This window comes from Notamacropus eugenii, chromosome 5 (assembly GCF_028372415.1).
Source record: "Notamacropus eugenii isolate mMacEug1 chromosome 5, mMacEug1.pri_v2, whole genome shotgun sequence".
In the NCBI taxonomy this organism is placed as follows: domain Eukaryota; kingdom Metazoa; phylum Chordata; class Mammalia; order Diprotodontia; family Macropodidae; genus Notamacropus; species Notamacropus eugenii.
Genome location: NC_092876.1, coordinates 343,171,979 through 343,194,999, shown reverse-complemented (window position 1 = coordinate 343,194,999; position 23,021 = coordinate 343,171,979). Strand labels below are relative to the sequence as shown.

Sequence of the window (23,021 nt, the reverse complement as noted above, 5' to 3'; positions counted from 1 at the left end):
AAGTAACTCTGAGCTACTTCCCCACACCTGTCAGATTGGGTGATATGACAGAAAAGGAAAAGGACAGATGTTGGAGGGAACATGGGGAAATTAAAGCTTTAATGTACTATTGGTATTGTACACTGACTGAACCAAACCCTTCTGGAGAACAATTTGGAACTGTGACCAAACAGCTATAAAAGCAGGCAAACCCTTTGACAAAGCAATACTATTACAAAGTCTGTATTCCATAGGCGTAAAAAACAGAAAGTTAAAGGACCTGTCTGCACAAAAATATTTATAGCAGCTCTTTAAGTTTTGGCAAAGAATTGTAAATTGAGGGACGCCCATCAGTTGGGGGATGGCTGAACAAATTGTGTACAATTGTAATGGAATATTATTGTGCTTTAAGAAATGATGGGTAGGATCTTCTCAGAAAAAGATGTGGAAAGATATACATGACCCGATGGAAAGTGAAACGAGCAGAACCAGAAAATCATTGTACACAGAAACAGCAACATTTTATGATGATCTGCTATGAATAACTTAGCTATTCTCAGCAATACAAAGATCCCAGACAACTCTGTAAGGCTTATGATGAAAGAGGCTTTTTGTCTCCAGGAAAAGACCTGATGGAATTTAAATGCAGATCAAAGTTAGTTTTTTTTCTTTATTTTTGTTGGGTTTTTTGTCTGTGTTTTCTTTGACAGAATGACTTACATGGAAATATAATTTGCATGACTACACACATTTAACCTGTGTCAAATTGTTTGCTGTTTAGATGGGGAAGGGACTGAAAGTAAGAAGGGAATTTGCAACTTAAAATTTGAAAAAAAAAAGAATATTAAAACTGATTTTGCATTTAATTGGGAAAAAATAAAATATTAAACAAAACTTTTAAAAGAGCTGGTATAAATGTTTTTGTATATGTAGGTCATTTTTCTTTCTTAAATTTACTATTTCCTTGCAATACAGACCTAGCAGTAGTATTGATGAACCAAAAGTTGGTTTACTTTTAGGTTGGAGGTTAGATTAGGTTAGGGAACCTATCTGGAAACGGCCAGATGGGCAACACAGCTCTTTCATCCTTCCTTCCTTCCTTCCTTCCCTCCTTCTTCCCTTCCTTCCTTTTTCCTTCCTTCCTGGCTTCCTTCCTTCCTCCCTTCTTCCCTCTCCCTCTTCCTCTTTTTCCACTCCATGAGAACTTGCCCAGAATCAACCATGGGAATGTCAGATTCTGTTCCACCTTTGCTTTCTCCCACCTTTGCTCTGTCAACCAATTACAATGCAGATGGTACAGTGCAGACAATACAGAGGAGACAAACTTTGGCCAGAGTAGTACTATGTCTGAAGTCAGGAAGCCTGAGTTCAAATCCAGCCTCAAACACTTACTGGCTAGGTGACCTTGAGTAAATCACTTAAACCTATGTTTGCCTCAGTTTCCTGAACTCTAAAAGCAAGGATGACAAAAGCACCTATGTCACAGAGTTTTTTCAATAATCACATGAGATTACATTTATAAAGCGCACAAAGCAGGTGTTATATGGTTGTTAACTATTTTTATGATAACAGTGCTCAAAGAACCCTGGGTGGTTGAGAATGAAAGTAACTGATCACACTTTGCTTCCTCATGCAATCACCATACAAGAAACCCTGAGAAAGGACAAAAAACAGACTGACCAGCATGCATCAGAGATGGGAAGTTTCCTGGACAAAAGCAGAATGTGTGGAAGTCATCTTAGGAAGAAGCCCCCCTCCCCAATAGGTATTCAAAGAACTGGTCAGGATACAGTCTTTTTTTTTCAATTTTATTTATTTATTTGTTAATCTTCTACAATCACTACCATAAAACTTAGATTTTTACCCCCCACACCACCCCTCACCACCCCCCTCCCTTCTCAAGACTGCATACAATTCTACATAGGATCTACATATACTTTCCTATTGAATACGTTTTCACCATAGTCATGCTATGTAGATGAACTAAAATAAATGGAAGAAATCATATAACAAATCAAAACATAATACATACACACACACACACACACACACATACACACACACACAGACATGATTTGCTACATTCTGTGAATGAATTCCATAGTTCTTCTCCGAGTGTGGAAGGCATTTTGCCTTAGAAAACCACTGGGAATTTTTTTTTTTTTAAGTTCTTGCTTTACTACGAAGTTCCAAGTCTACCAGAAAAAACTCTTGCACACTGTGGTTGTTGCTATGTACAAAGTTCTCCTGATTCTGTTCCTTTCCCTCAGCATCATATCATATAAGTCCTTCCAGGCCTCCCTGAAGTCTTCTTGTTCATCATTTCTTATGGCACAATAGTACTCCATTACATTCACATACCAGAATTTATTCAGCCATTCCCCCACTGATGGGTATCCCCTTGATTTCCAGTTTTTGGCAACTACAAAGAGTGCTGCTATAAATATTTTTGTACATGTGCGACCCTTTCCCATTTTTATGATCTCTTGGGGATGTAGTCCTAGTGGCGATATTGCTGGGTCAAAGAGTATGCACATTTTTGTAGCCCTTTGAGCATAGTTCCAAACCACTTTCCAGAACAGCTGGATGAGCTCCCAGCTCCACCAACAATGAATTAGTGTTCCGACTCTCCTACATCCTCTCCAACATTTATCATTTTCCTGTTCTGTCTTTTTTGCCTATCTTATAGGTGTGATATGGTACCTCAGACTTGTTTTGATTTGCATCTCTCTAATTAAAAGTGATTTAGAGCATTTTTTCATATCATTATAGATATCTTTTATTTCTTCTTCCCAAAAATTACCTGTTCATATCCTTTGGGTCAGGATACATATCTTTTGGGTCTTGAAGATTAACAGCACTCCTAACCTCTTTTTTTCTCCTGAGGCTTGGGTTGGTACAAAAAATATCCTGCAATAGATCTCATTTGAATATGTAAATTTTGGGTGGGGAAATTTTTGATAAATTTTCCCTCCCTAGGTCAATTAATACTGATTTACTTTAGAATTACTCATCTGCAAAGAAGGCATTTAGTCACCAAATGCTGAAAGTAGAAAGGATAGGTGAACTGGATCAATTCTTTTCAGTGTAGGGAAAAATCTTACAATCCAAGAAAAAATTACACTAATTTACCTGCCTAATTAATAGTTTTGTTATGAGGGTAATGCAGAGGGGTATAAGGTGCTTTGTAATCTATTAAGTGACCTATACAAATATGTCTTTATTTTCCCCTTACAACCAAGGACACAAGAGGTTATACTTCTTTAAATGCTCATCGGTTGACCTGCACAGGTTTATTGAGATGAGGATGTCCACTAGACTGCAAATTTCTTATTAAAGAAGGATACAGCTCTTTTCAGGGCTGCTCATCCATGTTTGGTGTCCAGCTTTAAGCCAATTCTCTCCTATGGCTCCAAGATGTTGTGACATGGGCAGTGGCCACACCCCACAAAACCTTCTGGGCAGCTGAGTTAAATGAGGGTAGACCTCAAACCACCCAATGGGTTAGGGGCATGTCTGTCCCTGGCAGAATGGGTAGATGAGGACAATTTGTTCCAGCAGCCATAAAAAGGACTGAAGGAGGTCCTGTGGAGTGCTCAGAGTTTGGTCAGACACTGCAGACACCAAGATCATCTACTGCATCCATTAACAGTTGTCCTGGCTTTTCTCTTGCCACTGGACTTGGATGACTCTGGAAGAGAGAGTAAGACTGACGACTTTGAGCAACTCTGCCTCACTTCAATGTAATTCACACATAAGACATCACCCTATTCCACTGGTCTTTTTAAAAAATGATGGATGAACCACAACAAGCTTCTTAAGACTATGGACTATGCCTTAGATGTTAATCCCCCACCCACCCCACTCACCCAAATAGCTTAACACAGGCTTAGGCACATAGCAAATTGTTGATTAGTACTAGTGGAATGATCAAAACAGCCTGAAAAGATTTTTCTACACTCATCAAACTGACATTTTCTGAATGCCCCTTGTGTAGGCTCATTGAAAGCAGGACATTCCCACAAAGTCTTTGAGACTTTTGCTTTATGTGGTTGAAACCAAAATCGAGTTTTAACTTCAACAAGATCCAATGGATTTTATTGAGTGTCATTTTTATAAGGATAAGAAGGAAAAGGGTCTCCTGTGATCCTCTTTTCTCTGAGCCATTAAATGCAGTTATTTGCACAGATTCTATGTTGGACTCTCTTCTTTTCTCACTAAATTGTCTCCCTTGCCAATGTTACAAATACAACAGTTTCAAATTTTATCTGTATATAGATTACTCACAGTGATCCCTGGATGAAACATGCTACCCACCTCCTGACAAAGAGGTGAGGCACTCTGAGTGCAGAATGAAACATATTTTCTTGGACATGGCCAATGTGGAAATTTCTTGTGACTGCCTATTTGTGTTTATAATGATTTTTTTTCCTGTGTTCTCAATTGGACAGGGGGAGAAAACTGAGAAGGGAGATTTGGGGTGATTTAAGTAATTTTTAATTGAAAAAAAAAACAACCTGATGACTTATAAATCTGTGTCTCTTAACCTCCAATCCTAAACTCTAGTCTAGCATTTTCAATAGTTGACATTACCTTGTGGACATTTCCTCTGTAAGTTGAATCTCAGCATTTCCAAAATTGTACTCCTCTTTCCTCAAAAACCTATTTCTTTCCCTCTTCTTATTTTTGTTGATGGGGCATCAGCTCCTTGGGTGACTTGCCCAGAGTCACATAGTCACTGTGTGCCAGAGACTGGACTTGGACCATGGTCCTCCTGACTCAGCAGCTCTCTACCCTTGCTGTTTCTCAAGTCCTGTACATGACAAGTGCTTTCAAAATTCTCGTTGAAAGAATTAGGGTGTATCTATCTATCTATCTATCTATCTATCTATCTATCTATCTATCTATCTATCTATCTATCTATCTATCTATCTGTCTGTCTGTCTGTCTGTCTGTCTGTCTGTCTGTCTGTCTGTCTGTCTGTCTGTCTGTCTATCTATCTATCTATCTATCTATCTATCTATCTATCCATCTGTCTGTCTGTCTGTCTGTCTGTCTGTCTATCTATCTATCTACCTATATGAAAATGTATGTATATATTTATATATAATATGCATAGGTATGTATTTGTAACACTGTTGTTTTCCTTCTGTGTAAAATTTGCTGGAGAAGGAATGGGCAAACCAATCTAGTATCTTTCCCAAGAAAATGCCAAATGGGTTCATAAACAGTCAGGCATAACTAAAAAAAGGACTGAAAAACAACAGCTAATATTTATATGTTTTTATATATATATATATATATATACATATATATATATATATATATATACATATGTATATGTGGTATAGTATATATTCTGTATCAAGAAGGCACTGTGCTAATCTCTTTATAATTATTACCTGTTTTGATACTCATAATAAGCCTGGGGGGTGGGTACTATCATTCTCATTTTATAGATGAGGAAACTGAAATAAACAGAGGGTAAGTGACCTGCCCAGAATCACACACTAGGAAGTGTCTGAGGCTGAATTTGAAGTTGGGTCTTCATAACTCCATTCTTGGTGTGCCATCCACTCCAACACCTAGCTGCCTATCCAAATCTTTCTCTCCCTCATGTGCTCCCCATTATTGTCATCTTTGCAATTCCTTTGAAATCATTACTCACTATGATAATGAATCAGAAGATCATAGGTAAAGTGTAGGAAGAGGTCTTGGAATTCTTTGAGTCCAACCTACTCCTATACAGATGAAGCCCAGAGAGGTTGTGCCTTGTCTGAGGTAACACAGGCAGGAAGTGATGGAGGCAGGATGAGAACCCAGGGACAGCTAACTCCATACCCAGTCTAATTGACCTTTGACTTTACTTTCTCTTGTCATTTTATTTAGCCATAACAGAAGTGATCAAAAACCTTCCCTGACACTGAGTAGGATCATTGTACTTGGTGACTTTTGATGAGCCTGCCTGAGCTGCTTGGGGGGGCAAGTATTCAGTGCCATTGTTCTCTCTTCCTCCCCCTGGCTCTGTGAGAATAGCACTTTGCATATGATGAAGTGAGATGTGAATATGAGCTACTGCTGGCTCTGAAGTCAGAGAGAAAAGAGAAGATGCACAAGCAGAATAAATGGCCCTGGGATAGGTTTCCTAAAGTAGGCCTTACCCAACTCTCATCTTTTTATGTGCCTCATTGTCTAGTCTTATTTTCTCTAGTTTCCTTGAGCTTGGACGTTGGAGAAGAGTCACAGAATCATTAGGGCCTTCTGTTCAATTATTAGAAACAGTTTATTTGTGAAAAAGTAACTCCATTTTTTAAAGCTAGCATTTTAAAGTTTACAAAGTGCCTTCCCCAGATAGATTAAGGTTAAGACAACACTCCTACGCTATACATATCCACACAATACCAAGACAATTAGAAGGCTCAGCATCTTGGATAGATGTCAGGTAAGGATGTCTGGGAGGAAATGGTCATGAACATAGGATAAGAAAAATGGGTGGGTTGAGAGCTATATCCTTGGACAGAATGTTCACCTCAGAATATTGAAATATTCCTCACAAGAAACCCTGAGTGGGAAAAATGAAATGAGCAGAACCCAAATGAACCCTCTGCATAGTAACAGCATATTGCTTTGAGAAGAACTTTGAATGACTAAGTCATTTTGGGTATTATAAGCACTCAAATTAACTACAAAGGGCCTATCAGGAAGAGGCTAAAAACATCCAGAGCAAGAAATGATAAATAGAAGTATGTATAATGCACACATACTTGTGATTAATGGTAACCTTCTCTAGGACGGGAAGGAGGGAGATAAAAAGTAAAAAGTACACAGCTGAGAAGAAAAGAAAACTTAGAGGGAAGTACCAAAAAGCAGGGTAGCTTTGAAAATAATGCATAGCATTTATTACACAGTTTAAAAAACAAAACAAGCAGTGTGTAATCGAAGTTCATGATTTAACACAGAGTCCTTTTTTAATATTATGCTGTGTACATGAAAATGTTCTCTTTTTTTGTATTTTAAGGTCAAAATGAATAACAGTTTTAAAAAAAACCTCTGAGAAGTAGATGAATTGGGTGAGGGTGATGCTGGGACACAAAAGGGTATTAGACTTCTATCTTCATTAATAAGAGACAGTTTGACATAGTACGTGGAGAGCTGTCCACCAAATCAGAAAGACATAAGCTCCTTGGACCCACACTGGCTGGGGGACTCTCAGCAAATCACACAATATCTCAGTGTTCTTAGATTTAAGATCAGAAGATGAAGGTGCCAAATGCCTAGGTACTACAGGGAGTGATCTCATTTGGGAGTACTCTATAGTAGTGTCAAACTCAAAGAGAAACTTATCTCTGTCAGTGAATATTGACAGGATATAGGCCAAGACCCACTGTAACCAGGGAAAGGATTTTGGGTGGTCCACAAAAAAGTTAGGGTTGCCACTGAGCAGTCTGCTGTTTCTCACATTACCCACAGCAACCAACCATTGCCAGTCTGTCTGTAGTCTAACCAATGTGGAGCACAAAGAAGTTTAGTCTGTTTTAATTTTGACCCCTGCCTACTGTCATGTTGTGCAGTTCTGGCCTAGGATCATTAACAATTGGATGAATATAATTTAGAAACCACCGCAACAACCTGGTTTGTTAAGCCAAAAAGATATGTTGCAAAAGAGACCATAACAACTCCACAACATTATTTGAAAATCTATCATCTGTAAGGACTATTAAGCTTCTTCTGCTTAGACCCAAAGGGCAAAGGCAGGAACAATGTATTTAAGTTGCAAATAGAGTCATTTGACCATTGGAGGTGTTCAGAAGCAGAATGGACTGACATGTGGAGTGATGGAGTTGACCATGCTCTCCAAGTAGAGGTGGGAGAATTACATGTCAGGCATGTTACACTGAGTATTATGGCTGCTGAGGTCCCATTCATTCCTAAAATTGCTGCTTCTTTGATTCTCTACAACTTTGTCAGACCATCATAGGATTACAGAATCATAGAGCTAGGCCAGGGATTCCCTGCCTTTTTCTGTCTCATTGGCAGGTTGGTGAATCTGATGCATCCCTTCTCTGAACAATGCTTTTAAATGCATAACAAAAAAGTGATTCTACTTTCAAAAGTTCAGTGAAAATACAGATATAATTTTTTTTCATATCTAAGTTCTTTGACCCCTGAAATCTATTCATGGATTCCTTGATGGTCTATCTGGGTTCCCTGGGCTTAGAACTCCAAGAACTAGAAGGTCCATCAGAAGTCATCTACTTCAATCCCCTTATTTAATAGATGAGGATGCAACTGAGGTCGAGAGAAGACTCAACTGGTGATTTACAGAAAGTGAATGTCTAAGATAGAATTTGAAACAGACTCCCCAACAGTAGAGGCAGAACTCATTCCACCATACTCCTCTACCTGTGTGTGCAGGTATTGTCATACTCATTTGTTGTTTCTTGTCCTTTGTTCTCAAAGAGGACCAAGACATCAGGGAGGTGATGCTATGACATGAAAGGGAATTGGATTTAAGTGAGGCAGGGCTGTGCAAAGTTACTAGCCTCACATTCTCCTCCATAGCCATCTGGGCCCACTAGCAAGATATATAACAGGATGACTGGAGATGGCCCAGGATGTTGTGGGGGACCTTGGCCTGTGTAAGCTGAGATCTTTAAGAAGCCTCATTGTGATTGAGGCAACTGTCATTTAGTGATAAAGGCTAAACAAGAAAAGAGGCATAGAACACTCATTTACAGATGAGGACAAAGAATTACTCTTGGGAAAGTTAATTCCACTCCTATTTCCAGGAAGACCAGGGATGCCTTTACTTCAATACACTTTTAAGACTTCTCATACCAGTAAGTGTAAACCGTGGAACTCCTATTCCAATGCTTTATCATATTGTGGAGATGATTCTGCCCTTTCTCAAACTATGGCAATAAGCTCTAGCATGCCCTACCTAGACAGAAAGGCCTGGGGACAAATTGTATGCCTGTTGACCAAGGACCAGCCTAGATTACTGATGAAAGAGGTCCATCATCAGAAAAATGCAGAACCACTTGATGTATGTATATTGGCCAAAACCACTCATGAAGACCATCTATGGAGTATTTAGAATCTGGGTAGGCAGGAGATAAACCCATATTGACAAAATTATGTGTGCTGGAAGCATAACCTTATACAGTTCTCTTGGTTCTTATAAGTCCCCTGTTTTTCTGCAGTATGTTACTGTCAGTAACAACTACTGGAAAACCCAAGAGTGTGTGCTTGTATAAGAGACCACAGATTAGGAGAGAAATTAGAAGTTGACAACTTGACAGCTGCCTGAAGGGTTAGGGTGAGTGAGACAATTCAGGGAAGCACAGGGCTCAGAGCCAAAGATGTTAAGTCTGATACACATTGTATGATATGGGAGAAGCTGGGAAAAAGTTCTCTTGTTGCTTCCCTTTTGTGTTTTCTTTCACAGAATGACTTACATGGAATTGTCTTTTGCATGACTACACGTTTAACCTATGGCAAATTACCTGCCTTGTCAAGGGAAGGGGAAGGGAGTAAAGGGATGGAGTGAGTTTGCAACTTAAAATGTAGAAAAAAATGAATGTTAAAATTGGGTTTGCATTCAATCTGGAAAAAAATAAATAAGGATTTTTAAAAGAGCTGCTATAAATATTTTTATACATGTAGGTCCTTTTTTCCTTTTTTATTTATTTATCTTTGAAATACAGAACTAATAGTGATATTGCTGCACCAAAGGGCATTCACAGTTTGGTTTACCTTCAGGTTAGGGGTTAGGTTAGTTTAGGGGACCTAACTGGAAATGGGTAGATGGGCAACACAGCTCCTCTTTCCTTCCTTCCTTCCTTCCTTCCTTCCTTCCTTCCTTCCTTCCTTCCTTCCTTCCTTCCTTCCTTCCTTCCTTCCTTCCTTCTTCTCTCTTTTCCTCCCTCTCTCCTTCTCTTTCTCTCTCACATCTCGCACACACCTTTCTCTCACACATCTCTCTCACACCTCTCTCTCACACACACATCTCTCTCTCCCCCACACACATCTCTCTCTCTCTCTCTCTCTCTCTCTCTCTCTCTCTCTCTCTCTCTCTCTCTCTCTCTCTCTCTCTCTCTCCTTCCCCCTTCTCTCTTCCTTCCTTCTCTCCCTCTGTCCTCATGGGGTATCATACCTGAAACCTGCCAAGATATCTTAGATTTTAAGGGCTAGATTTTTTCCTTAAGGACCATGCTTAAACTTAAGTAACTCTGACTCTCAGTGATCAGCCAACAATAGGTCCCAGTCCAAGTCCCTCTTGGTCATTGTTTGACCCTTAATTCCTTCAGAGTGAATGTAAATACAAATTTCTTCTGTTTTGCCCACAAACTCTGAGGGTCTTCTCTCAGACTGATTCTTTTTCTACCAGGTTAACCACGCTATTCTCTGCCACATTCCTAACTAGCTTTAATCACTCCCTGAATGAGTGTTGCCTCAGTCAAATTGAGACAAGTGGAAGACCTTAGCTTGAAAAAGCCAAGGTTTCCCATTGCAGCTAGGGCTATCTCCAGTAATTCTGATCTCTATCTAGCCACTTGACACAGATAGCTTTAAAGGAGAAAGTGAGACTGAGGCCTTTGCATAGCCCTGCCTCACTTAACTCTAATTCATTTGCCTGTCATGGTATCACATTTCACATTCCAATCACTCTGACCTATCATTGTTCTCTTTATATGCCATCTCGTTCCTCATTTTTGTGCCTGCCTATACATTGACTGTCCCCTCTTCCTATTCCCTGCTCCTTCACATCCCCTTCAGAGAATTCTTCAATTTCTTGAAGGCCACCTTCTACATGAAGAAGGGGTCTTTACAGAACCCACTTCCCCCCAATTTCTGATGCCCTCCAACCAACCTACCTTGCGTTTAACTACTTTGACTTAATTTGAATTTATTCTCTTTTGGTTTATCTATAACATGCTAATATATGCACTTACACTCTATTAGAATGTAAATTTATGAAAGAAGAAAAGAATTCATCTTTTTCTTTGTATCCCCTAGAAATAAGTCTGGCACACAGCAGATGATTAATAAATGTATGTTGATTGATTCAAATTATTGAAAGATAGATTCAAAGTCCATCAAACTACTGTTGTATGCTAGGCACTACGATGCTTGCTACAGGACAGATCCAAAGTCTGAGCTACAATCCCTGCCCTGGAGAGATTTCCACATAGTTCACATATGTTGGAAGACCAATTCTGCTTGGGGAGCAAATTTAAACACTAGGCAATAATACCCCTCAAAAAAGTTATGTAATAAGAGAGTTTCCTCCATAAAGTCAGAGATTATCATCATTTTAGAGGAACGCTCATGGCCAAAGTCTCCTCCTATTCCTGAGGGAGTAAGAATTAGTCATTATTAAAAATGAACAAGTATAACTAACGATAAGTATTTGGAAATCTGGGGCTATTACCTTTCACATAAAGTAGACATTCTCCTTTTGTTTAATTAGTGCTTTTGAGAAGTCCTCCCTGGACTGAACCATTTACTTGGAGAATGGATGGTGGCTTCACCTTGCCCTCTTTAAAAGGGGGATTTCATCTAATTACCTTATCCTGTGACATCAGTCTACATTTATGTTCATGAATTAACATGATAACAGGTGAGCAATGAGTCATTCTTACAGCCAAGAAGGAAGTGCTTTATTATGACATACCTTTGCACTCATTGGATGTGAGGAGAGTCTGCTTCCCTTTAAAACTGGAGTCAGGATGACTGACCTTATCATTTCATCATTTCAGTTCTAGCTTCTCCTTCTGCAAATCAATGGCCACCAAAGTGATTACTGGAGGCTTAAGTGAAACTAAACCTGCAACTCCAGAAATTCAGAAGATAGTTGATGAGGTAAGGTGTTGCATTCTGTGAATTGAAGGATCTAATTGAAAAGAAGGATCTAATTAAAAAGAATTGGTTTGGTAACTTGATACCCATTCTCTCTCTCTCTCTCTCTCTCTCTCTCTCTCTCTCTCTCTCTCTCTCTCTCTCTCTCTCTCTCTCTCTCTCTCTCCTTCTCTCTCTCTACCTTCCCCCCCTCTGTTTCTCTTTTTCTCTCACAGTTTATCAAATGTGTTAGTCTATTCAAGGAATTAGTTTTTAGGTTTGTCTATCATCTCTATGATGTTCTCATTTTCAAGTTTATCCACTGCAGCATTTTCTGTGGTAGCAAAGAACTGGAAACAAAGTTAGATGGGTTATTGATTTGGGGAACGGATAAAAAAAGTGGTACATGAATGAAATAGAACATTTATATACCATAAGAAATTATGAGTACGAAGAATTTAGAAAGCATGAGAAAGCTTATATGAGATGAAGCAAAATAAGCAGAAACTGCAAGAAGAATAAGCACAATGGCTACAACATTGTGAATCTGTGAATTGTGACAAGAACAGTGAATCAAAAGTCAGAGCAAGTGGGTTCAAATCCTACCCTCTGACTCTTACTATCAGTATAACCTTTGTTAACTTAATCCCCTTGGGCCCCAGTTTCCGCAAATGTAAAATGAAGGTGTGGGAGCAGGTAGTCCCTGATGTCTTTAATTTTTTATGATTGTATGAAGGAAAAGAGAAAGAACAAAAAAAAAACCCTAAATATAATAAATTATATATAAATATTTAAGATATAAATTATTTTATAATGTAATATAATGAATTATAATGACCAAGCCTGGCTCCAGAGAAAAGATATAGGAGGTCTTCTTTGTAGAAGTTAGGGACTATGTGTTTAGAGTATTTCCTAGTCTGTCACACATTGTTGGTTGATTTTGTTGAACTGCTCTTTTTCCTCTTTCCTTTTAAAATTTTTATTACACAGCATGTTTCAGTAGGGAGGAGAGAAAAGCAGGACAGATGTGGAGAGAAAGGTGATGAAAAACAAAAGGCATCAATTTTAAAAATAAAAATATACGCATCTCTCAGTACTGAAGGTAACATGTGGAATGGCTGTATTTGGCAAGCAGAAATCATAGAAAATATAGGAAAGTTCACTTATCATTAGTGAATGAATTTACATAGTTTCCTGTACCTTATGGAATCAACAGAAACAGATAATTTGCTTTAGTTCATGGACAAGAAGGTGACCGTCAAAAGGAAAACTTGTGCTTTTCTAACTCATCAATCCTTTTGTGTTGTCAATTAATTTAAATGAATCATAAGATCTGGGTGTACTTATGATGCCACTAAGAAATCATTAATTTATCAGACTAAAAATATACAATAAAAGAACAAAAAAGGAAAAAATGTTTTTGTGAAGGAGGAAGACACAAATACCACAGAATGGAACAAGTCATTGCTTCTATTCAGATCTTCTTTTTAATCATGTACTATTTAACATTTTAGAGACAGAGTCTAGGCCCAGTTCTTCTGCTTAATCTAAAAAATGGAGAGGTTAAAAAGGATCCCTAAGGGCCTTCCAGGGCTAACAGTCTATGACTACCAACTAAGATTCTGAAGATACTTTGCAAATTGTTTCGGATAGAATCAATCTGTAGCTAAAGTGTAGGATGGGCTTGCACAAGATACAGGCCAAGACCACTTGCAACCAGCCAAAGGATTTCAGGTGGTTCACAAAGAATTTAGGGTTGCCACTGAGCACTCCGCTATTTGTCACATTACCTGTCTTTTGCTTCTCCAGGTTAGACACAGGGATGATTTGTCTTTGTATCCCAAGACCTAGCACAGTGCCTCAACACAGTAGGTGTTTAATAAATGCTTATTGATTGGTTGAATAGCCTGGAGAAGAGAAGACTCACTGGAACCAGGACAGATGTCTTCAGTCACTTGAAGGGATAGAGAGGGATGAGGTTTGATCTGTTTGACCCCAAAAGACAGAATCAGTAATGGTTGGAAGTTGAAAAGAAGCACATTTAAGCTTGAAATAAAGAAAACCTTTCTAATAACTAGAGTTATCTAAAAGTGAAATGAGAAAGTCATGGGATCATAAATCTAGAGTTGGAAGGGACCTCAGTGCCCACTTAGTCCAAACTCCTTTTTTACGGATGAGGAAACTGAGGCCACAGAGACTTGCCCAAGGTCACATGTAGTAAGGCTCAGAGGCAGAACTGGAATCCAGGTCCTCTGACTCCAAAGTATTCTTTACTGTCTCTCTTCACTGGGAGACTTCAAACAAACACTAGATGACACTGAGATCATAGATTTTAAAGCTGTAAGAGAACTTAGTGGTCTAGTCAAGCCTCCTTGTTTTGGGGTAAGAAAACTGAGGCCCACAGAAATGAAGTAACTTGTTCAAGGTCACACAGGTAATGACACAGTCAGGATTTCAAGCCAGGTCCTTTGGAAACAAGTCTCCCACTCTGTCTCCTGTACCATACTGCCCTGCAACTCATTAGATATGTCATATACTGGGGGTGGTTTTTCTATTGTTAACAGGAATTGTGCATGGATTAGCCACCCTGTGTCAGGATCCTTAGCTGCTCAGAGATTTAGAGAATCCTTACCAGAAGATGTGCATTGCAGTCTTTAACAGAACATTAGCCACACATTATTGCTTAAGCGGTTAATCATTTTATCAATCAATCATTCATTCCTAGTTTGGAGGAAATAATTGCCTTTTGTTTACTTCCTTTTGAAATTGTTTTCATATATCTGGTATTGACTAATTTGGGTAAATATTGCATCCTCCCAGGAGAATGTAAGCTGGTTGTGTTGTTGTTTTGTAACCCTCAGCTCCTGGCACAGTGCCTTAGGTGGAGTAGACAAAATCACAGATTTTGGTAAAAATCATTTAGTAATTGTTTAAGAACTGGGAGGAAAGAGGCGTTTAACTAAAGGATTGGTTGTTGTCAGTGTTGCATTGGCCACTGAGTAGACCAAACCTGATATTATTTAAATTTAACCACTAAATTCTTTACCCTCCTCTCTTTTCTTAAGGTAAAGCCACAGTTTGAAGAAAAGACCAAGGAAAAATATGACTGCTTTCATGCTGTAACATTTAGGAGCCAAACAGTTGCTGGGGCCATGTATTATGTAAAGGTCAGTGTTCAACAAGTCATTGAATTCTACTCAGTTTTCTTTCTATTTGGATGTACATAGAAAGTGTGGGGATAGTTTGTCCCCTTCCATTTTGAATTATTGGAGAAAATAAAGTTTCTGCTCTAGGGGAAGTATAAAGTGATGGTGTGGTAATGGAGAGAAAATGAAGTAGACAGAAAAGAAGAAGGAACTTTAGGAATGTTGGGGAGCAGAGGAAGACTAACCTGGTGGGTTTTGCTCTCATAGTGAACCTGAAAAATGATAACCAAAGAATGGATAATTAAGTGAGAGGGGGAGAGAGAAGAAGAGATAGCGAGAGAAAGAGAGAATGATAAAGGCTCTCCCAAATCCCTCACATTAAATAGCCAGGCAACTGGAGAGAAGTAAAGCCAAGACAGGGTTTATAGAAATGTTTCTGTAAGAGGAAGCTCTCATGTTGAAGACTGTGACTCAGAATTTACATACAGACTTTACATTTCTATGACTATTCATTTGGGGAGTTCCATTTTCTTTCACGATTCCTCTAACATGTTAGCCCACATGATTGTAAATTGAATGCTTACAACTGGAGAGGCTCAGGATACACTGTCCCAGGCTTTCCCAGATGGGGACTGTAAGAGATTCGCAAAGTAGTGGGCCTTTCATGTCATCATAGGCTCATATGTTTATGGCCTGAATCCAACTTAAAGATCCTGCCTTATATGAGAAATCTACAAAATGTGAGCAGCAGGTCACCACTGGTGCCCAGGATTTCAAACAAAACTTCATCAGAAATCAATGAAGTACACTTTTCCTTCTACAAATCTTAGTCCAGGTAGTTGCTTAGGGCCTACGGTGGTTAGGTGACTTACCTAGGGTCATGCAACAAATAAGTGTCAGAGGATTTGAACCATCTCCAGATACAAGCCCAGTACTCTATGCACTACAGCATAATTGTAAAGGGAGTCTATGAACCTAGAGACTTTCAGTGTCACCAGGAGTGGACACATGTCTGGGAACTGCTTTGGGGATTATAGGTAGAGACACCTGGGAAAGATAGAATTAGATGGATCCAAGTTCTTCTGTCTTGAGGTACAGCAGAGTGAAACTACCTTAGCTGAGGTAAGGAGGCTATATTGAGGTACTATGAGATATCAGCCAGATAGAACACCTGCTGCAGCCTAGAAAGGAAGGAAACAAGCATTTATTAAGTGCCAACTGTGTGCTAAGCCCTTCATAAATTTTATCTTGTTGGGAACTTACAAATGAGATAGAGACATTTTCCAGGTAAGGAAAACGACATGAAATGACTTACCTAGAATCCCACAGGTAGTAAGTGTCTGTAAGATTCATACTCAGGTCTTCTTGACTCCAGGCCCAGTTGGAAAATACTGGATCTGAGAAGCCTTTCAACTAACACAGATCTGAACCCAACTATTGATTTTGCTGATCAGTCCTGGGGAGTTACTTGGGGCCTACAGTGGTTGTGTGACTTACCCACTGATTTACCTATCCAAAGGACTACCTAGCTGTCTTGTTGGTTTCATTTGCTCTGTTTTGCTACAGATATGACTTTAATAAAGATAGTGCAAAGTAGTATAAAGTGTAAAGTAGGTATGTGCTCCTATTTGAGAGGGGAATGGGTGATAAAACCCCACAGATGGGAACAATGAGGAGATGAGGCTGTCCCTCAAGGAACACAGTTATAGAAAAGAAGGCCCAACAGATACAAAGGCCACAGTGTTTTCAAAGAGGCTTGGATAAAAGTCAGAAAGCAGGACCCCGTATTTTTGTAAGACATGTTCTTTTTTTTCCTACACATTTTAGAAAATAAAACCCTAAAAAATAAATGGAACTCTGAGACAGAGGCATAATTCAAATTCAAAATGGTAATTGACCCTTTCTTAAAAATGTGTTGTTGAGACATTAAAAAATCCAGGTGCTTAACAACTGGAGTAAGCTGTGATATAATGCAAACAGCCTGGATTTGGGATCAGATCTGCTAATTAATTACCATGTGACTTTGGACAAGAGAAGGGAAGGGAATGGTGGGGGGAGGGGTAAATTAAGAAGAAGTACATTAAGCAGCTACTATCTACCAGGCAATGTACTAAGCTCTTTATAAATGTTCTCTTATTTGATCCTTACAATAACTTTATGACTTAGGTACCACTGTCATCCCCATTTGGGGCAACCAAGGAAATCAGTTCAGGAAACAGTTAGACAGGAATAACTAAAAGTCTTCCTAATTCCAGGCCCATCATTCTATCCACTGCATCCCCAAGCTGCCTAAAAAGTAACTTACAGGTACTGGACAAGTGACTAACCTTACTTTGCCTTAGTTTCCTCAACTTCAAATCAGCAGACTAAAGTCCCTTTCAGCTTTAAATCTGTGACCTTAAGAACGAATAGTACCATGATATTGCTGCCTGTCTGAATATTCTTGTTCATCGGACCTTGGTAGGACTCCATGCCCTTAGTTTTAAAAATAAGACTCTCAGGTCACTCCCTGCTAAAATTTTGTTTTCAAAGCGTGAATGGGCTCATTCATATGTTAGAATAAAAATGTAAAATTCACATCAGAGGTCATCTAGTCCAAACCCTTACCTATAATAGGAATGTACCTAATATCATGATCCTGAGAGGGGAGTTTACTAGGGTGGAATATATGTCACTGATTTTCCACTTTATTTACAGGTACATCTTGGGAATGATAGATATGCACATTTGAAAATATACGAACCTCTCCCTCACACGAATGAGCCAGTGGAGCTGTCAGACTACCAGATTGGCAAAAGCAAGGATGATGAAGTGAACTAGTTTTAGAAGCACAGTCAGAATGCATGTGGTTACTTTCATGAGCATCCTGTATCAATAAGCACTATTGAAATGAAGCATGGATCTTTGTAAAGTAGATTTTGACTTTAATGATGTATTGGTTAGTTTTAGTCAATGTTCCATTTTTCCCCCTCTTTTTCATTCTTTGTTATAAGGGATGTATAACTGGATAGAGGAAGGGGAAAGGATACATTCAGAAATAAAGTGATATAATAATAAAAGATCTCAGTTAAAAATTTTAATCAATTCTGAAATTATTTACTTTAAATCATTTTATATTTCAGCTCATTCCACAGCAGATAGTACCTGTCTAGTAATTAAGAAGGATTAGGTTACTCTATAAAACTGAGAAGCAAACTTGGGTATCACCCTCTCTGTACTCCTCCCCAACTTGTGTATACAGTTATGGATTGGGTTCCCAAATAAGGATTGCTATCCCAAGTTGTAGGTATAATCTTGTGGGTCTGCATCCCTAATATTATATCTCAGGAGCCCCCATTAACCATCAGCCAGCAGACACAATTAACAAACACATTTACTCAGATGGCATAAAAAGACTAGTTCTTATCAAACTTCTCCCCCATAAACCTGGGGAATACTCTCCTACAAATACACAGTATCCATGGGGAAAGTGGAGTCAAACTTAGAGTACAGTGGTAGTGAGGTACATGTGCAGGATAAATGGACCTAAATAAACATATTTAATTTGGAAAAAATAAACTATTAAATAAGATTTTTTTAAAAGAGCTGTTATGAATATATTTATAAATGAAGGTCCTTTTCCATTTTTTATTTATCTTTGGGACACAGAACTAGTAGTGGTATTGCTGCATCAAAAGGTATGTGCAGTTTGGCTAACCTTCAGGTTAATGGTTGGGTTAGGAGACCCAATTGGAAATGGCCAGATAGGCAACACAGCTCTTCCTTCCTTCCTTTCTTTCTTTCTTTCTTTCTTTCTTTCTTTCTTTCTTTCTTTCTTTCTTTCTCTCTTTCTTTCTTTCTTTCTTTCTTTCTTTCTTTCTTTCTTTCTTTCTTTCTTCCTTCCTTCCTTTCTTCCTTTCTTTCTTCCTTCCTTCCTTCCTTCCTTCCTTCCTTTCTTTCTTTCTTTCTTTCTTTCTTTCTTTCTTTCTTTCTTTCTTTCTTTCTTTCTTTCTTTCTTTCTTTCTTTCTTTCTTTCTTTCTTTCTTTCTTTCTTCCTTCCTTCCTTCCTTCCTTCCTTCCTTCCTTCCTTCCTTCCTTCCTTCCTTCCTTCCTTCCTTCTCTCTCTCTCTCTCTCTCTCTCTCTCTCTCTCTCTCTCTCTCTCTCTCTCTCTCTCTCTCTCTCTCTCCTCTCTGGCCACATAGGGTAACATATTTGAAACCTCTCAATATATCTTGGTGTTTATCCATGAAATTTTTTCCTTAAGGAATATGCTTAAACCTAAATCACTCCAGCTCTCATTGACTGGCCAACAATAGGTTGCAGCCCAAGCCTCACTTGGTCATTGTTTGGGCTTTGATTGGCTTAGAGTAAATGTAAATTCAAATTGTTTCTGTTTTCCCCACAATCTCTGAGGGTCTTCCCTCTCAGATTGAATTTTTTTTAACCAAATTAACCAAGTTATTCTCTGCCTCATTCCTGACTAGCCTTAATTACTGAATGGGTGTTGCCTCAGCCAAACTGAGACAGGTTAAAGACCTTAGCTTAAAAAACCAAGTTCTCCCACTGAACCCAGAGCCATCTCCAGTGATTCTTCTCTATATGTTGCCACTTGACCCAGATGACTTCTAAGGAGAAAGTGAGGGTAGGCCCTTTGCACAGCCGTGCCTCACTTAAATCCAATTCATTTGTGTACCATGGCATCACGTCCCTTATATCATGGTCCTCTTTGAGAATGAAGGACAAATAACAGCAACCACCTTTAGGAATAGTTCAAACTTGCTCTCTAGAATAGAATATGCTTTAGAAGTGAGAGGCCAGCTCAGGAGAGCCGATAGTCAATTCAGAAGCTCAGGCCATTAGCAAATAACTGTCTTTATTGTTTTTCAATTCATTATAAACATCACAAACATTAGCAAATGTGAACATTTCATACAGAACGAAAAACAGCAAACATTGGCTTGTATGTGAAACCATGACACTCCATGTGGCATCCTTACTCTTTGTAAACTCTACCTAACAGGAGTGGATTCCTGAACTCTGAGAGTATTGCCAAAGTCCAAGGTCAGAATGAACAGCTTCCACTCTCTGAAAATAGTCCCAAAGTCAGCCATGGGGATGAGTCAGATTGTCTCCCACCTTTCCTTTCTCCTACTTTTGCCCTGTCAACCAATTACAATGCAGACAGTACAGTGTAGACAGTACAGTGTAAATGGTACAATGTAAACAGCACTGTGGACAGAGTGCTAGCTCTGAAGTCAGTAAAACCAAGGTTCAAATCCAGCCTCAAACACTTACTAGCTGTGTGATCTTGAGAAGGGCACTTAACCTATGTTTACCTCAATTTTCTCCACTGTAAAAACAAGGATGATAAAAGTAACTATGTCAAAGAATTGTTGTAAGGAACAAATGAGATTGTATTTCTATAGAGCACATTGTAGGTGCTATGTCAGTGCTCACTATTATTGTGATTAAATGCTCAAAGATCCCTGGGTGTTTGAAAATGAAAATAACTGATCACACACTGAGAAAGGTGGAAAAACAGACCAAAAAGCATGAATGAGAGAAAGAAATTTTCCTGAACAAAAGGGGAAAGAGAGGAAGTCAACTTGGTAAGAAGCCTCCCTCTCTAGCCTGTCTTCAAGGAACAGAGCAGGATATCATCTTGAAGATTAACAGCACTCCTACCCCTTTTTTTTCACCTGAGGCTTGCGTTGGTACAGAGAATATTCTGCAATAAACTCATTTCAATATGTGATTTGGGGGAGGATTTTAGTAAATGTTCCCTCCCTAGATCAAGTTAATACTGATTTACTTCAGAATTGTTCATCTGCAAATGAGGGATTTAATCACCAAATATTGGAAGTAGAAAGGATAGAAGAACTGGATCAGTTCATTTCCATGTTAGAAAAAACCTTACAATCCAAGAAAAATTGTACTAATTTACCTGCCTAATTAATAGTTTTGTTGTGAGGGTAATTTAGGTAAGTATAAGGTGCTTTGTAATCTATTAAGTGACCTATACAAATATAAGTCTTAATTTTTCCCTTACAACCTAGGACACAAGAGGTTGTTGCTCATTAAATACTGATTGATTGACCTGCACAGGTTTATTGAGTTTATGAGTCCATTACACTGTAAATTTCTTAGTAAGGAAGGACTAGCAACTCTGGTGTGAGGGCTTCCCTATGCCCTTTCAGGGCTACTTATCCACATTGGGTGTCCACCTTTAAGCCATCGCTCACTTAATGCTCCAAGAAACTGTGGCATGGGCAATGGCCACACCCCAACAAAACTATCTGGGCAGATGGGTTAAATGACTTTAGGCCTTAAACCCTCAGTGGATTAGGGGGATGTCTACACCAAGCATATGAAGACTTTCCCTGGCAGAAAAAGTGAGTGAGAACAATTTTTTCCAACAGCCATAAAAATGACTGAAACAGGTGCTGTGGAATGCTTAGAGTTTGGTCAGACATTGAGGACACAAATGTCATCTACTGAATCTTGGGACATCACCAGTAGCCTTGATTTTGTCTTGCCATTGGAGTTAGATGATTCTGAAAGAGAGAGTTGAGCAACTCTGCCTCAATTAAATGCAATTCACACATTAGTTAAGACATCACCCTATTGCTGTTGGTCTTCTTCAAAAATGAAGGAAGATCTGTAGCAAGCTTCTTATAAACAAGATAATGATTGGAAACACAGGAGAGCACAGGAATAAATGGAGCCTTCCTTAAAATGATAAGTCACAAATACCTAAAACCATCAGCAAGCATTATATGTAATGGGGACAAGCTAGATACATTTCCAATCATCAGGTTTGAAACAAGGATGTCCATTAAGACCACTGTTATTCAATATGGTACTAGAAATGTTAGCTTTAGCAATAAGAGAAGAAAATATAATTGAAGGAATTAGAATAGACAAAGAAAAAACTAAGTTATCACTCTTTGCAGATAATATGATGATATACTTAGAGAATCCCAGAGAATCAAGGAAAAAACTACTTGAAATAATAAATAACTTCAGCAAAGTTGCAGGATATAGAATAAACCCACATAAATCATCTACATTTCAATATATTACTAACCAAGTCTAAAAGCAAAAGATAGAAAGAGAAATCTCATTTAAAGTTACCATAGACACTATAAAATATTTGGCAGTCTACTTCCCAAAACAAACCCAGGGACTTTATGAACACAATTACAAAACACTTTTCACACAAATAAAGTGTGATCTAAATAACTGGAAAAACATCAGTTGCTTGTGGGCATATATAATAAAAATGACAATTCCACATACATTAATTTACTTATTCAGTGCTATACCAAACTACCAAAAAATTATTTTATAAAACTGGAAAAAATAATAACAAAATTCATCTAGAAGAATAATAGTTTCAGAATATCAAGGGAATTAATGAAAAGAAATGCTAGAGAAGGTGACCTAGTGATATTAGATCTTAAATTGTATTATAAAGTAGCAATCACCAAAACCACTTGTAAAAGCAAGCACCTCAACTTACACAGGACAGCCTGCTATCAAGTTCTTTGATCTGCTTTTCTAAAAGGAAAGCAACATTTGAGGGGTCAACAGTCACTTTAATCAAGTACATACATCATTCACTTAGTTCAGGGAAAAAAATCAGTATCCTGAACTTCAGAGAAAATACAAACAGAGAAATAAAGGTAAACAGATAGGGCTTCCAACTGTCTGACATAAGTAATACATGCATCACAGATCAACAGACACATCAATGTCTGATCATACATACATAGTTACCAGAGAGAGAAGAAGTACCAGCATTATGAAGTACAAAATGGACAATTTTGATTACACTAAATTGAAAAAATGCTCTAAATGACTATTGATTAGAGAGATGCAAATCAAAACAGCTCTGAGATACCACATTACACCTATCAGATTGGCTAATGTAACAAAACAGGAGGATGATAAATGTTGGGGAAGATGTGGGAGAGTTGGAACACTAATTCATTGTTGGTGAAACTGTGAGCTGATCCAACCATTCTGGAGAGCAATTTGGAACTATTCCCAAAGGGCTATAAAAATGTGCATAC

The 23,021-nt window shown here is 38.5% G+C and overlaps 1 protein-coding gene across 1 annotated transcript; it reads left to right on the top strand.

The window, feature by feature from the left end:
* Positions 1-11,719: 11,719 nt before the first annotated feature.
* On the top strand, positions 11,720-18,046 carry LOC140506543 (cystatin-A-like). Its single transcript, XM_072613822.1, has 3 exons — positions 11,720-11,844; positions 14,886-14,987; positions 17,664-18,046. Exons 1-3 carry the CDS (start codon positions 11,767-11,769, stop codon positions 17,784-17,786), a joined length of 303 nt encoding a protein of 100 aa, XP_072469923.1. The 5' UTR covers positions 11,720-11,766; the 3' UTR covers positions 17,787-18,046.
* Positions 18,047-23,021: the final 4,975 nt, after the last annotated feature.